Source organism: Diadema antillarum, unplaced genomic scaffold (genome assembly GCF_040938485.1).
Source record: "Diadema antillarum isolate AM-2024a unplaced genomic scaffold, OU_Dant_1.0 seq00001242_RagTag, whole genome shotgun sequence".
Taxonomy (NCBI): Eukaryota; Metazoa; Echinodermata; class Echinoidea; order Diadematoida; family Diadematidae; genus Diadema; species Diadema antillarum.
The window spans coordinates 112,305-124,931 of NW_027272029.1; the positions used below are offsets into that span (position 1 = coordinate 112,305).

Consider the following 12,627-nt stretch of genomic DNA (forward strand, 5'->3'; position numbering starts at 1 on the left):
TGAGTTGGTACATTGATGGCTGTAGTTTCAAGTTTGTTCATGGCAGAATCAGGGGTGCCCCCCTTGGGACCCAGGGGAGGGGGTTGGTGAGGGGTCCTAATGGGGCCTAAATTGTACATTTTCATCTTCTTCTTGAGAACCCCATGACCCATTTTCACCAAACTTGGCAGGTAGCATCCTTAGGGGGTTAGGAACTCAATTTGTTAAAATGGGCACCATGCCCCACCCAGGGGGCCCCCAGGGGACCCAAACCCCCCAAAATGAAGGAATCTTTTAAAATCTTCTCTAGAATCAGAAGTTATAGAGCTAAGATAATACTATGAGTGAGTACATTAATGACTGTAGTTTCAAGTTTTTTCATAGCAGATCCAGGGGTGCCCCTCTTGGGGGGGGGGGGGGGGGATTGGAAAGGTCCAAATAGGGGCCTGAATTGTTCATTTTCATCTTCTTCCTGTAAACCTCTTGATGGATTTTCGTCAAACTTGGCAGGTAGCATCCCTAGGGGGTCAGGATCTCAATTTATCAAAAAGGGCACCATGCCCCACCCAGGGGGCCCCAGGGGGCCCCAATCCCCCCAAATTAAGGAATCTTTAAAATTTGGGCCCTTATTGTACATTTTCATCTTCTACTTGAGAATGCCTGGTCAAATTTTAGTAGAGCTGTGAATAATTTAGATATAGTGACTGCGTGAAAGGTAAACTTGCGATACTCAGGTGAGCGCTAGACCCGCGGGTCTCTTGTTGTTGTTGCTGTAGTTAGTGGGGACAGGGACTGGAGGTTTGGCTAACAGTTTTAAATTGTTATACCCCCGCCAAACGAAGTTTGAAGGGGGTATATAGGAATCAGCGGACGGTCGGGCGGTCGGGCGGTCGGGCGGTCGGTCGGGCGGTCGGTCGGGCGGTCGGTCGGGCGGTCGGTCCGTTGCAAATCTTGCGTCGCGAACTACTTCCTCAGTTTTCAACCGATTCCCATAAAACTTGGCACAGATGTGTGCCTTGGGTTGTAGATGTGCAAGACATATTTTTTGACAGTACCCAAAAGTACGTTGCCATGGTAACGGCATATTATGGGCAAAAATGGGTACAAATCTTGCGTCGCGAACTCCTCCCACAGTTTTTGATCAATTTTTATGAAATTAGGTACAGATGTTCAACTGAATATGTTAATGTGCAAGACACATATTTCCGCAGTGGCAAAAAGTGCGTTGCCATGGTAACGGCATGTTATTGGTAAAATATAGGGCAAAATGCTTCATGGCAAAACTGCTTCATCAGTGTTCTTCCAATTCTCATGGAATTCACATTGAATGTTTGTCTTAGGATAAAGGTCAGCATGACACATTTCTTGACAGTGACAAAAAGTATGTTGCCATGGTAACAGCTCACATATTATGAGCCAAAATGATGGAAAATTTTGTGTTGCAAACTACTTCCTCAGTTTTTGCCCAATTTCCATGAAACTTGGTACAGATGTGTGCCTTTGGTTGTAGATGTGCAAGACGCATTTTTCGACAGTACCCGAAAGTACGTTGCCATGGTAACGGCATATTAATGGCAGAAGATCAAGGAAAGATCTTGCGGATTTAACTACTTCCTCAGTTTTTTGACCAAAGCTTATGAAATGTGGCACACACCTTGATCTTGGTGGGAAGATGTGGAAGACATATTTTTCGGACGTGTGGGAAGCTGCATTGCCATGGTAACGGCATATAAATGGCAGAAGATCAAGGAAAGATCTTGCAGATTGAACTACTTCCTCTGTATTCGACTGAAGCTCATGAAATGTGGCACACACATTGGTCTTGGTGGGAAGATGTGCAAGACATATTTTTTGGACGTGTTGGAAGCTGCGTTGCCATGGTAACGGCATATTAATGGCGGAAGATCAAGGAAAGATCTTGTGGATTGAACTACTTCCTCAGTTTTTGACAAAAGCTTATGAAATGTGGCACGCACTATACTAGTAGTCTTGGTGGGAAGATATGCAAGACATATTTTTCGGACGTGTCGGAAGCTGCGTTGCCATGGTAACGGCATTTAAATGGCAGAAGATCAAGGAAAGATCATTCCTTGGGTAAGACTGTCGTCACGGGGCGGGGGTATTAATCACCTTAAGTGATATTTCTAGTTTCATATCAGCAGAAATGTTAATTATGATTGTGATGATGAGCTTACAAGAATGTATGGAAAGAAGCTAAGCCCAACAAAGGTTCAGGGTGTGCCAGCACGTAGAAGTAAGATAAACTACAGGATTAAGAAGATGAAAATTTTTTCTGGAAATTTCCCTTTGTTTCTTTCCTCATGTAGATGGCCAGGCTGTTCTACCACAAGCCCCAGTTTGCCATCCTGGATGAGTGCACCAGTGCGGTGTCTGTTGATGTGGAGGGGTACATCTACACCCACGCCAGGGAGGTGGGCATCACCCTCTTCACCGTCTCACACAGGAAGTCACTCTGGAAGTACCACGAGGTAGGAGAAACTCTCTGCCCTATCAGTCAATCCTTTCCTCCATCCTGTCTTTCATCTATTGTTCATTCTATCCATCCATCCTTCAGTTGCCATCTTGCCCACCCAACCACAGTGGGAGCACTGTTGTACCATGGAGAGTGCTCTGCAGATTTTATAGACCAATTCAGTTTGGGTACTGTTTTTATGGTTATTTCTAGCTGGGGGCTTTAAGTATGCCTAACAAAAGATGATTTATGCACTGACATAGCAATGCACCTGGCTCATTGCATAACCAAAATGAAAGTGCTTTTGTTCTTTTTTGGAAGCCCCCCAGTTATGGCTGCTATAAATTACAGTACTTTGAAGTCGGATTCATCTATAGTAAAGAATTCTTCGATTTTATTCCTTCCCACTGCATACAACCTTGAAAAGGTTTTACTGTAAACATCAATACTTTTGCACAATTTATTTTTCACACTGCACAGCTCAAAAACTTATTTACATGTTCTTGAATTCCCAATGTAAAATTGTCAACCCATTCAAAACGTGCCGATAAAATTGTGAAGATATTTTCGCATGTTTTAGAATTCGCACTAGCCAAAAGTATTCTTCTGCATTTACAGAATACCAAATGAGAACAATAATATGATTTTTTTACCCAGGGTAACCTTTTTAGTGTATAAACTGCCCCCAGGAGGGCCCTGCTATTATTATTACCCCAGCATTGTCAGGTACCCATTTATACACCTGGGTCAGAAGGAACATCAGGGATTTTTTAATTTCTGCAGCCACCTAGACGTCGGCTGTGGTAACTGTCTTGTACAAGCACTGCGCATGTGTTGACTGGTGAGCGTCAGATTTTCAAACGACTGCGTTTAATCGGCGGCTCAAATGCTGCTCACTGTCGGCTCGCCGAGCTTTGTTTTGACAAACAGATTACACAAAAGACATCTGAGTGAAATCGAAATGGCTTTCAGCACAGTCAGTGGTGTGTTTCAGCTGAACATCGACTTCCCTCTCACTCGATGTGTTGACTGCTTTCTGCAAAATCGAAAGTTGAAAACTCCATATGTGGGAAAAAGCCTTGACACCATCAGTTCTACACCATCAGCAATTGTGAACTGCTGTGTTAATCATCTCTCCTTACGTTGGGAATCATATGTAGTAACCCGTTTTCTCCACTTTTTTCTTCTCTACTTTCCAGTACTATCTGATGTTTGACGGACGGGGCTCATATGAGTTCAAGAAGATCGACCAAGACACCATCGAGTTCGGGTCATGATTGAAAGTATCATCTATGCATGTGTTAACACTGTGGAGAGTAAGATGAATTAGCCTCACAAATGTTTTGGTATTGATGTACGAGTGTAGAATTAAGACCAAAAAAAAAATGAAACTATCAAATTGACTGAAATTTCATGGTCTTGTCATAAAGTTAAATAATGTTTCGCTTTGTACAAGTAGAAGAGGAGTAAGTTATGGTATGGGCTATGAAATTATTTGTGATTTAAAATAAATCTTTCAGTCAGATCCATGTTATGGTTGTGTGTCTTAAATCACACCAAATTCTGTTGAGTGATTTGTAATGATAATGATAACGACAACTAATCTTTTCCAATAGACTGGAAATTAGTATTTCCAATAAACTGTAAAGGGAAATCATTAAAGATTTTTTCTCTCTCTTTTGCAGGAACTTTGATTCAGTATTGATGCATGCGGTGCTCTTACAACAATGTCAAAATCATAATTTGATCGCCCAAGCATTATGAATACCTATGTCTCTATAGGTGCCTATCTGTTTTTAGCACACTTCATACTTGTTGTGGATCTTCATGGACAACAAAGCTACATTTGGGTTAGTCTCAGACCCTGAATACTGCTATTGAGTTTAAAAATTTGATGTTTTCTATTGGCATGTACAATAGAGTACCCTGGTAGATCTTTTAGAGTACAGTGTACAGAAGCACTATGGGGCGTTCTTTCTGTCAAAGCTTTGTGCCTGCTTCTCTTCTGCCACCGGTCTGCTGGCCTCCAGAGTTGGATGGACACATGGTTGGTCGTCACTCTCGTTACTTTAAGAAGTGCAATTTAGTGTGATTGTCATTACGAGTACTACATGAAGTTGTCATGGAGGAGAACCTTGTTTTGTGTGGGTTTAGGGAAATGTCAAATATATCTCAACGATGATATCTTGTTTTCTGAGAAACCACAGGATTCACTTGGCTGTTGATATATTTTATGAATGATATTTCTCAGTGTGTTCTTTGCGTGTTTGCTCTTCCTTTTCATTAACTTGTGTGCCAAATGTACAAGGGATAAGGCTGTGTGTACTGAATCACATTGGATGCATTCTGTGAATGTTGAACAGAGAGTATCAGACTTTTAAACTTAAGGAAAGATTTGTCTACACTCCAGGTTTGTTTTGTTTTTTATTTAGTAATTGATGCCTTTTTGATGAAGTTGATGTGTTCTTGATTCCCTTGCCAAAACAGCGTTGAATGAATTCCATGTTCAGAACAATAACCATTACATACCTGCTTACATGCATACATACATGCATACAAATGTACATTACATACATGCACACATACATACATACATACATACATACATACATACATTCATTCTCACATACATACATACAAATACATGCAACATACATTGTACATACACACAAACACAAACACATACATGCACAATGTACATCCATACATAAAAACATTTCGTCTGCCCAACCCATCATGCTGAGAAAGCTTTAATACACTGATAAATAACAATGAAATTTTACAGGAAGAATACTGGTATAGCTACTATATTTACACATTGGAAACAGCAGCATGCACTTTATAATAGGACAAACAGCCATAGATAATATGGATGACATTCATCAATTCATGTGTGGGCAAAGAGCTTGTTTGCACCGGAATGCATCACAAGGCATTGACAAAGACTATGAAAGTTCAAATTTAAAAGGATGCTAGATACCAAGAACATAAATCTCTTGATTTCATCTGTGATATTTGTCTTTGTTGGTATAGTTAAAGGACAAGTCCACCTTCATATACATGTGGATTGAGTGAATTCAACAATTTTAGTAGAACACATCAGTGAAAGTTTTAGGAAAATCCGACAATCCGTTCCAAAGCTATGAATTTTTAAAGGTTTTTTTTTGCACAATCACTGCTGGATGAGAAGACTACTACAGTGTATGATGTCACATGCGTACTACGATATAAGGAAAATAAAAAGAGAATTTCACAAAACTTCACTTTTTGAATAAAGTGCACATTTCTTCGACTTGTTATTGACGTATGTCAAGGGTAATATTATTCCCCTTGCCTTCTGAAAAAGAGAAGTCAAGTGGTCTTTTGTTATGCGAGAAAAGTGAAAATATGTTGAATTTTCTTTATACTTTCTTTTTATCGTTTTACACATGTGACATCACAAGCTATAGTAGTCTTCTCATCCAGCCGTGACTGAGCAGAAACTTCAAAAGTTCACAACTTTTGAACGGATTGTCCGATTTTCCTCAAACTCTCACTGATGTGTTCTACTAATATTGCTGCATTCACTCGACCCACATGTATATGAAGGTGAACTTGTCCTTTTAGTTCTCCTTTTTTATTTTATTATTTTTATTTTTTCAATGCAGCTGCCATGATGTTTCCAACTATGTGTGAAAGAATTAGGACTGTACACACTTGAGTGTTGGAATAGTATTCCCAACTGTCAACAATGTTGAGAAAATCAAAGTTAGTGAGTGCTATTCAAAAGAAGTTGAGTCTATCTTAAATTGCAAGACCTTAATATATTGTAGTCATTTTGTTAATAAAGCTTATGAATTATTTCCTAATGCAGGACTCATTGTATTTGATTGTAAATTGTATTCTCTAACAATGTAAGAAATCGTACACCCTTCCCATTTTCCTCACACCCCTTGATTTGAATCGGTCCTCAATTTTAATGGCAATGTATTCGACACTGAAAGTCAACTGGCAGATCAGAAGTTCATTTTGCATAATGCATCACAATAATGTTGTTTTGACCAGAGCAGATTTGCTGGAAATCATATTCATATTTTGGTGGAAAGCTTTCTCTGCTTTCTTCACACCCTTTATTCATATTGGCCCTTATGAATCCCTGTTTTGACAGGTAAATGCTTTATTGACGCCATGACGTGAGTGTAGTGATATGTTTGCTAAATTTGCTCTCGTAATTTAGTCTCATTAAGTTAATTTTTGTGTGAAAACATCCTTAGTGTTTATTTGAAGTGATGCCGAGAGACGCAAAGCCAATCATGTTTAATTTGGTCAAATGACATTGATACCATGTTATTTAAGTTTGAATGTAGAATTTTTGGTAAAGTAAAATGATGTCATATTAATGCAATTGATGGTTTGATTGAATGATGTCAGTCATGACTTCAAGGGACTCATTTTGCAACTGATATTTGTCTTATATATTTGACATATCAGTCACATACGTAACCGTTCTGTAATTCTGGAATGATATGGGATGTTTGAAAATTTGAATCTTCCATTCTTTGTGTGACGTTCCTTTTAAGAGTGTAATATAGCAGGTTATTAAATCAAAATGTACATTTGATTGGAATTATGAGTCAGTTGTATATATGGAATTTATTATGCAAATATCTTCATAATTCAAGCAAAGTCATGTGTATGGGAAGTGCATTTTTATTAAGAGATTGTTATTTGTAGAATAAGATATGACATAAAGAATTTTTGATAATTCAAACACTCTTTTCAGATGTATTAATCTTTTTATTTAGATTGACTTGGGTAATATGGCATTAATGCTTGAATTTTTCAGAGTGACATGTTGAAAATTATATTCTTTCTGCAACACAAATAACAAGATAATCTATGGTCATATTTCATTAGTTTCTCTCACGATGAGACAGATTACCCTAATTCTAGACACCAATTTTGTTTTTGTTTTTTCCTGTGGGAATGGTCTCTATTTGCAGTGGCACATTTATTGATATTAATGTGTATAACAATATAATTTCTATTTGTAACTCCCCATTTTTTTTTCTTCAAATCAGAGGGTAAGAGGTTGTAGGATTCATGACCACATTTTCCCCTCACACACCCGTCACACTTAACCCGTAAAGGACAAGCTGATTGGGTTATTACACACATATCTCATAGACACCTGCCCGCATATACTGGGGATTAGTCTTCAAAGGGTTAAACGGTTTTTCCACCAACCCTAAATTTTACTTCACTGATAAGTTTACTGATGCTGAATGTACACTGCCAGTGTCTAGTGGGGAATGTCTTACAGCAAATCCAATGGCCATCAGTTAGTTAATGTGAGAGTTGTATCATAATTTGATTTTCTTTGTAAGTTTTTCTTGTCTTTGTCGGGAATGTTAGACAATGAGAAGTAAATGCGACAATATTATTTCATTTGTTTGAAGTCAATATTACTTTTGAAGTTCCAGCCGAAGACCGGTAGAATTTCTGAACTTTTGCCCTTGAACTAAGCACCAAATGTCACCACCAGCATTTGGCAGCAAAAAAAATCACAACCAATCAGCAGATCTCTATTCAAAGAAGCTCATGCATAATGCATTTTGCACTGAGGGCTAATTAGCGAATCCAGCGATTCCATTGGTCGAAGTGTCCAACAGAATTGTTCAGCACTGGGTTATTTTAGTAGGAGTGATAATCACGTTGGGCTTTCTACTGGCTTGTGAACAATAATCACGGACAAGTATTCCTTGTTGATGATTGTCGGCGCTTATAGCACAAGGGTCTCTGAATAAGACCTGTACATTGTACAAAGGTGCGTCTTCTTCTACTGCAGGATTTGATGCGTGATTAGTTTGCTATAGCTTTTTAGTTTGGCAGATCAAGAAGGAGACAAAACAATGGACCAGATTCCTGTACAGAACATGTGCTGTGTTGATGAGACATTGTAAGATATGATGATATATATTTATCAAGCACGTGACAAGACATATTAAAATTTTTAATACCATGAATGGAAACCCAAATGATGTGCAGAGTGTTTCATTGTATGTACTTAGTATGTGATGTTGTTCTGTGTTCAGTTTATCATTATGAAATATCAGTACCTTTCTGATGGGAGGAAAAGTGTATTTCAGGTATTTTGTTGTTTTAGACAATGATTAAAAAAAAATATATGTATGTTATTCAATTGGGATAGGTGAAAAAGATTTATTCTATGAAGTACATTGTATGTGTACTTAATGAAATTGGGCCTTTATCTCAAGTCCTCATTGTACTCGTGTATGTCTGGTATTCCTCATATTTCCACTGCTCTGATACTACATCGTGTGCTGTCACTGCTTTTATTCTAAAGAACTTTGATCTTAGGAATATTTTTTTTCCTTTCTGAAATGTCTACATGTTTCAATTTTTTGTTGATAACTCTCTCCTGACGTTTTATATCATTTTCAGTAGTGCTCTTTGCCCCCCCCCCATTCCATTATTGAAAACATACCCACATGATATTACAGGAGCACACAGACACACAGACACACACATGCGCACATGCTTACATACACACAGACACACTTTGTACCCCACAAGTCGGTTTCTGTACCACATAGGCTTGATGGAATAAAGTCATCCACTGGACTGTATTGTCCTACATTAAATGGGTCAACATAAATTCTCCTCGGTGATTGGTCATCATGCAAACACACAAGTAGTGCATAAACGATTAAAACTGTTATATTTCCTGCGGTGATGTCACATCAGCTATATATCAGAATTTGACTGGTTGTCAATGTGACTAAAATTAAATGTGTATTTATGGAGACCATAATAAGAATAACAAATACAATGCATCACCTTGTCTATTGATTTAACATCATGCTAGACGGTCCTTTCAGACTTGTATTTTCCCCTCGAGACATTACTTTCTTTCAGCAATGTGTTCTCAAAGAAAATATCATCTCTTGGGGGAAAATATAACTCCCGCAGGGGACGTCGAGTGTTATATTACACCTCCTAACAGGCAATATCTGTATAATTTCCCCTCGAAGCCTGTGCGATGACACACATACACACCAAAACACTCATCAAACAGTGAAACACACACAATCGCTCACTCTCTCATCACTCTCATCTTTGATATGGAAAAAAAAAAAAGACAGAAAGATGAAAGCCAAAGGAACATATGCATTGCCACATTTATCATTTATTCTCACATTTAGAATAAATCTTTGAAACATATTCTTCTCGATCAACGCCCACACTGGTGATTTATTTCAAGAAAAGAAAAAAATCTAAATCGGACCAATAAAATAAAATGGAAGACACTGTAATACTTCTTGACATTAAGCCTTTTGAACAATACAATCAGCAAGAAATGCCTTTTTTTTTTTTACCGTCTTCTCTCATATGCGAAAAAAGACAAATAACGCTCCACAGATTTGTAATATTTTACTTTTTTTTTTACAACCCTATTCTATGTCACACTAGGAATACACAAAAGTTTCATGTTTGCAATAAATAGGTGACACTCAGTAACACATCAATCAATATCATACGAGCAAATTGTTAAACCCTGCTTTTTTTCGATGTAAAAAGGTCTGCACGAGTTGTTCAGCTCAAGAAGCTGTTTTCTTCTCTTTTTTTTTTTTGTATGTGCTTGAATTTTTCTATTAAAACTGAGACATTTGCACATTTTGTTTGTAGTCTTGTCTTAGTGCTGCGCCAAACACTCTACTTATTTTTCATTGCACCATTCATTTGTTTGGCATACAATGTTCTGTTCTATTCTCCTCTTCCTCTCTCTCTCTCTCTCTCTCTCTTTCCCTCTTTCTCTCTCCCTCTCTCTATGCAAAAGAAAATAAAACGATATACAAATAGAGTATAGCAAGGATATGATTAAAAATGTCATTGCATGAATATTACTGGCGGTTGTAATTGGTCCCACACATTCAATCAGACGTAAGCATTTCCCTCAACTCAAGTTACAGTGCCATTGCAGTAGTGCTAGTTATGTAAAGGGATTTCTCTAGTAATTCCCATACACGATTCCAAGCTATTTACCCACTGCCTCAAAATATTCCTGGAAGTGTCTGTGACACTTCTTAATCATCCTTTAAAGTCAAAATCTACTTGAGAAATGAGACATATATGGCATACCTCAGGACTACACATACAGGTGATAGCTTGATCGCGTCAACTTTCTGTTAAAGTGAAAATTTTTGTGTGAGTAATTTTTCACGCTCGGTTGGGTGAGATGAAATTTGCATGTTTTAATTCCACAGACTCGAACATTACATCTAGTATTACACACGAGCAAAAAAATGTGTGTGTTTCTAATTTAGTGCTCGTTTCAATGTCACGGGAAAAGTATGAAAATTTACTCCACACCATAAAAATTTCCACTTTCACAGTAATGTCAAGGTTAAGCAGTTCTCTGCCGGAGGCTTTGGACAGTGTGTACAATGCTATGGAGTTTTCTATGCCAATCAGCAGTCACAGCGCACAAAGGGTTTAATGACTTTAAATATCCCATGTGACTTCTTGTCACTAGCAGTCCTGACTGAATGCTTTACCTTGTGCAGTACACAGTCGCAAGATTTTGCTTGCAGAAATGTTACCGGGAGAGGGAAAACACTTTTAAAATTCAGACTGCACCTATAAATTCAAACCCAACATGGTAATGAGGTATTCAGTCATGACAAATATATTGCTCACTTTTGTTTGAGCTTATGATTAACAAAATGTTCTATTTTAATTTCTAACCTAACCCCCCCCCCCACCCAAATCAGGGCAAGCATACACTAGAACATATTATAAAATCTTTCAACAAAAATCGTGTTTGCAGCTGCAAAAAGAAATACGAATGGAGTCTATAGCTGTGAAATAAGCTACACATAAATACCACCTTCTCCCAAAGATCTTGTGGTTGCATAATCTGCAAATTTTGACAGCGAAGACAAAATATAAACACAAACATTTTCCTCTCACTCAAGAGAGATCACCTTCTTGACAAATCTGAATCACCACTCAAAAACAGAAGCATAATAATAATAATTTATCGCCCAGATGTCTGATAGTATTCACAACTTTACACACATTTTGTTCACGCAAAGTTCGCGACCAAACCTTGGCTTAAATTGTTCCTGAAATCTTTTGACAACAATACTGTTGTCACTCTAGATAGAGCTGTACCCACAAGAATCATAGTGAAGCGGGAAATTCCTTTTTAAAAGAAATTCATATACAAACAACAGCAACAACAACAACAAAAAATACATAGCTTTCTACCTATATTTATTCTGACTCCCAAGTTAGTCTCAGCAATACATCTACTCTGGCAATGTGCAAGTTCCCTTTGTGAGTGAAGAAAATGCAAACACTGCCACCCACATAAACGTATTGAGATGGGACAATGTTCGGCCGCACCTTTCAAAACCTTAGAAACCTGTCTCTGTGACACGCAGAACATACAAATAAAATCTAAGAGGACATACAGACAAACTGGGGACATCTCTGCTAGGATATTGTGAAAATGACACATACGGACACACACAAATGACCCCCACGTGGGGAACGGGTCCGTACAATTTTAAATTTCATACAATAAATTCTCTGCTCTCCTATTTACACACGCAATGTTTGTTAAACAAGTTTGAAAGATGGCTCAATCTGTAACCGCTGACATTTATTCATCTATGAAATGTAACCCAAATTCTAAATTTCTCGGAGTTAAAGATGAAAAGTCAATTTGAGTAAGAATGTCAGTCGGCGGTGGGACATTTTAAGGGCTGGTATATCACTGACCAGAACATGACATTTTCACTGACTTCCCTGTGTGAATCTAGTGATAAACAAAGTGTTATTGGTCTCACAGTTTTAAGGTAAAACGTAACATTCTTCTATCAAACTGTTAAGTTTTGACAAAACTTGGGTTGTCATGGACTAATGCAACATTTGGAACACATACAAAGCAGGTTGCCTTGAGGGAAAGAAACCAAAACAAAACCCAAAGAACAAAAACAAGTGCACTCTGTCAACAATCAAATCAATTCAGTACTCAGCCTAGTCTTAATCCAAACTGTTTGACAGATAATATAGCTTAAATCTATTTCTTTCAAATATGAAGTCAACAAGTCTTTAGTTTTCAGCATAATCTGACTTCTTTTTTTCTTTTTTTGTTGTTGCATGTA

At 37.9% G+C, this 12,627-nt stretch overlaps 1 protein-coding gene across 1 annotated transcript in view; it reads left to right on the top strand.

Annotated features, from left to right (window-relative positions):
- LOC139745220 (ATP-binding cassette sub-family D member 3-like) overlaps nt 1-4,129 on the top strand; it is a 35,434-nt gene extending 31,305 nt beyond the window's left edge. The window contains exons 21-22 of the mRNA XM_071655627.1: nt 2,307-2,468; nt 3,652-4,129. Coding sequence (XP_071511728.1) covers nt 2,307-2,468; nt 3,652-3,729 — 240 coding nt within the window. The 3' untranslated portion in view covers nt 3,730-4,129. The remainder of the gene's footprint in view (nt 1-2,306; nt 2,469-3,651) is intronic.
- The last annotated feature ends 8,498 nt before the right edge of the window (nt 4,130-12,627 follow it).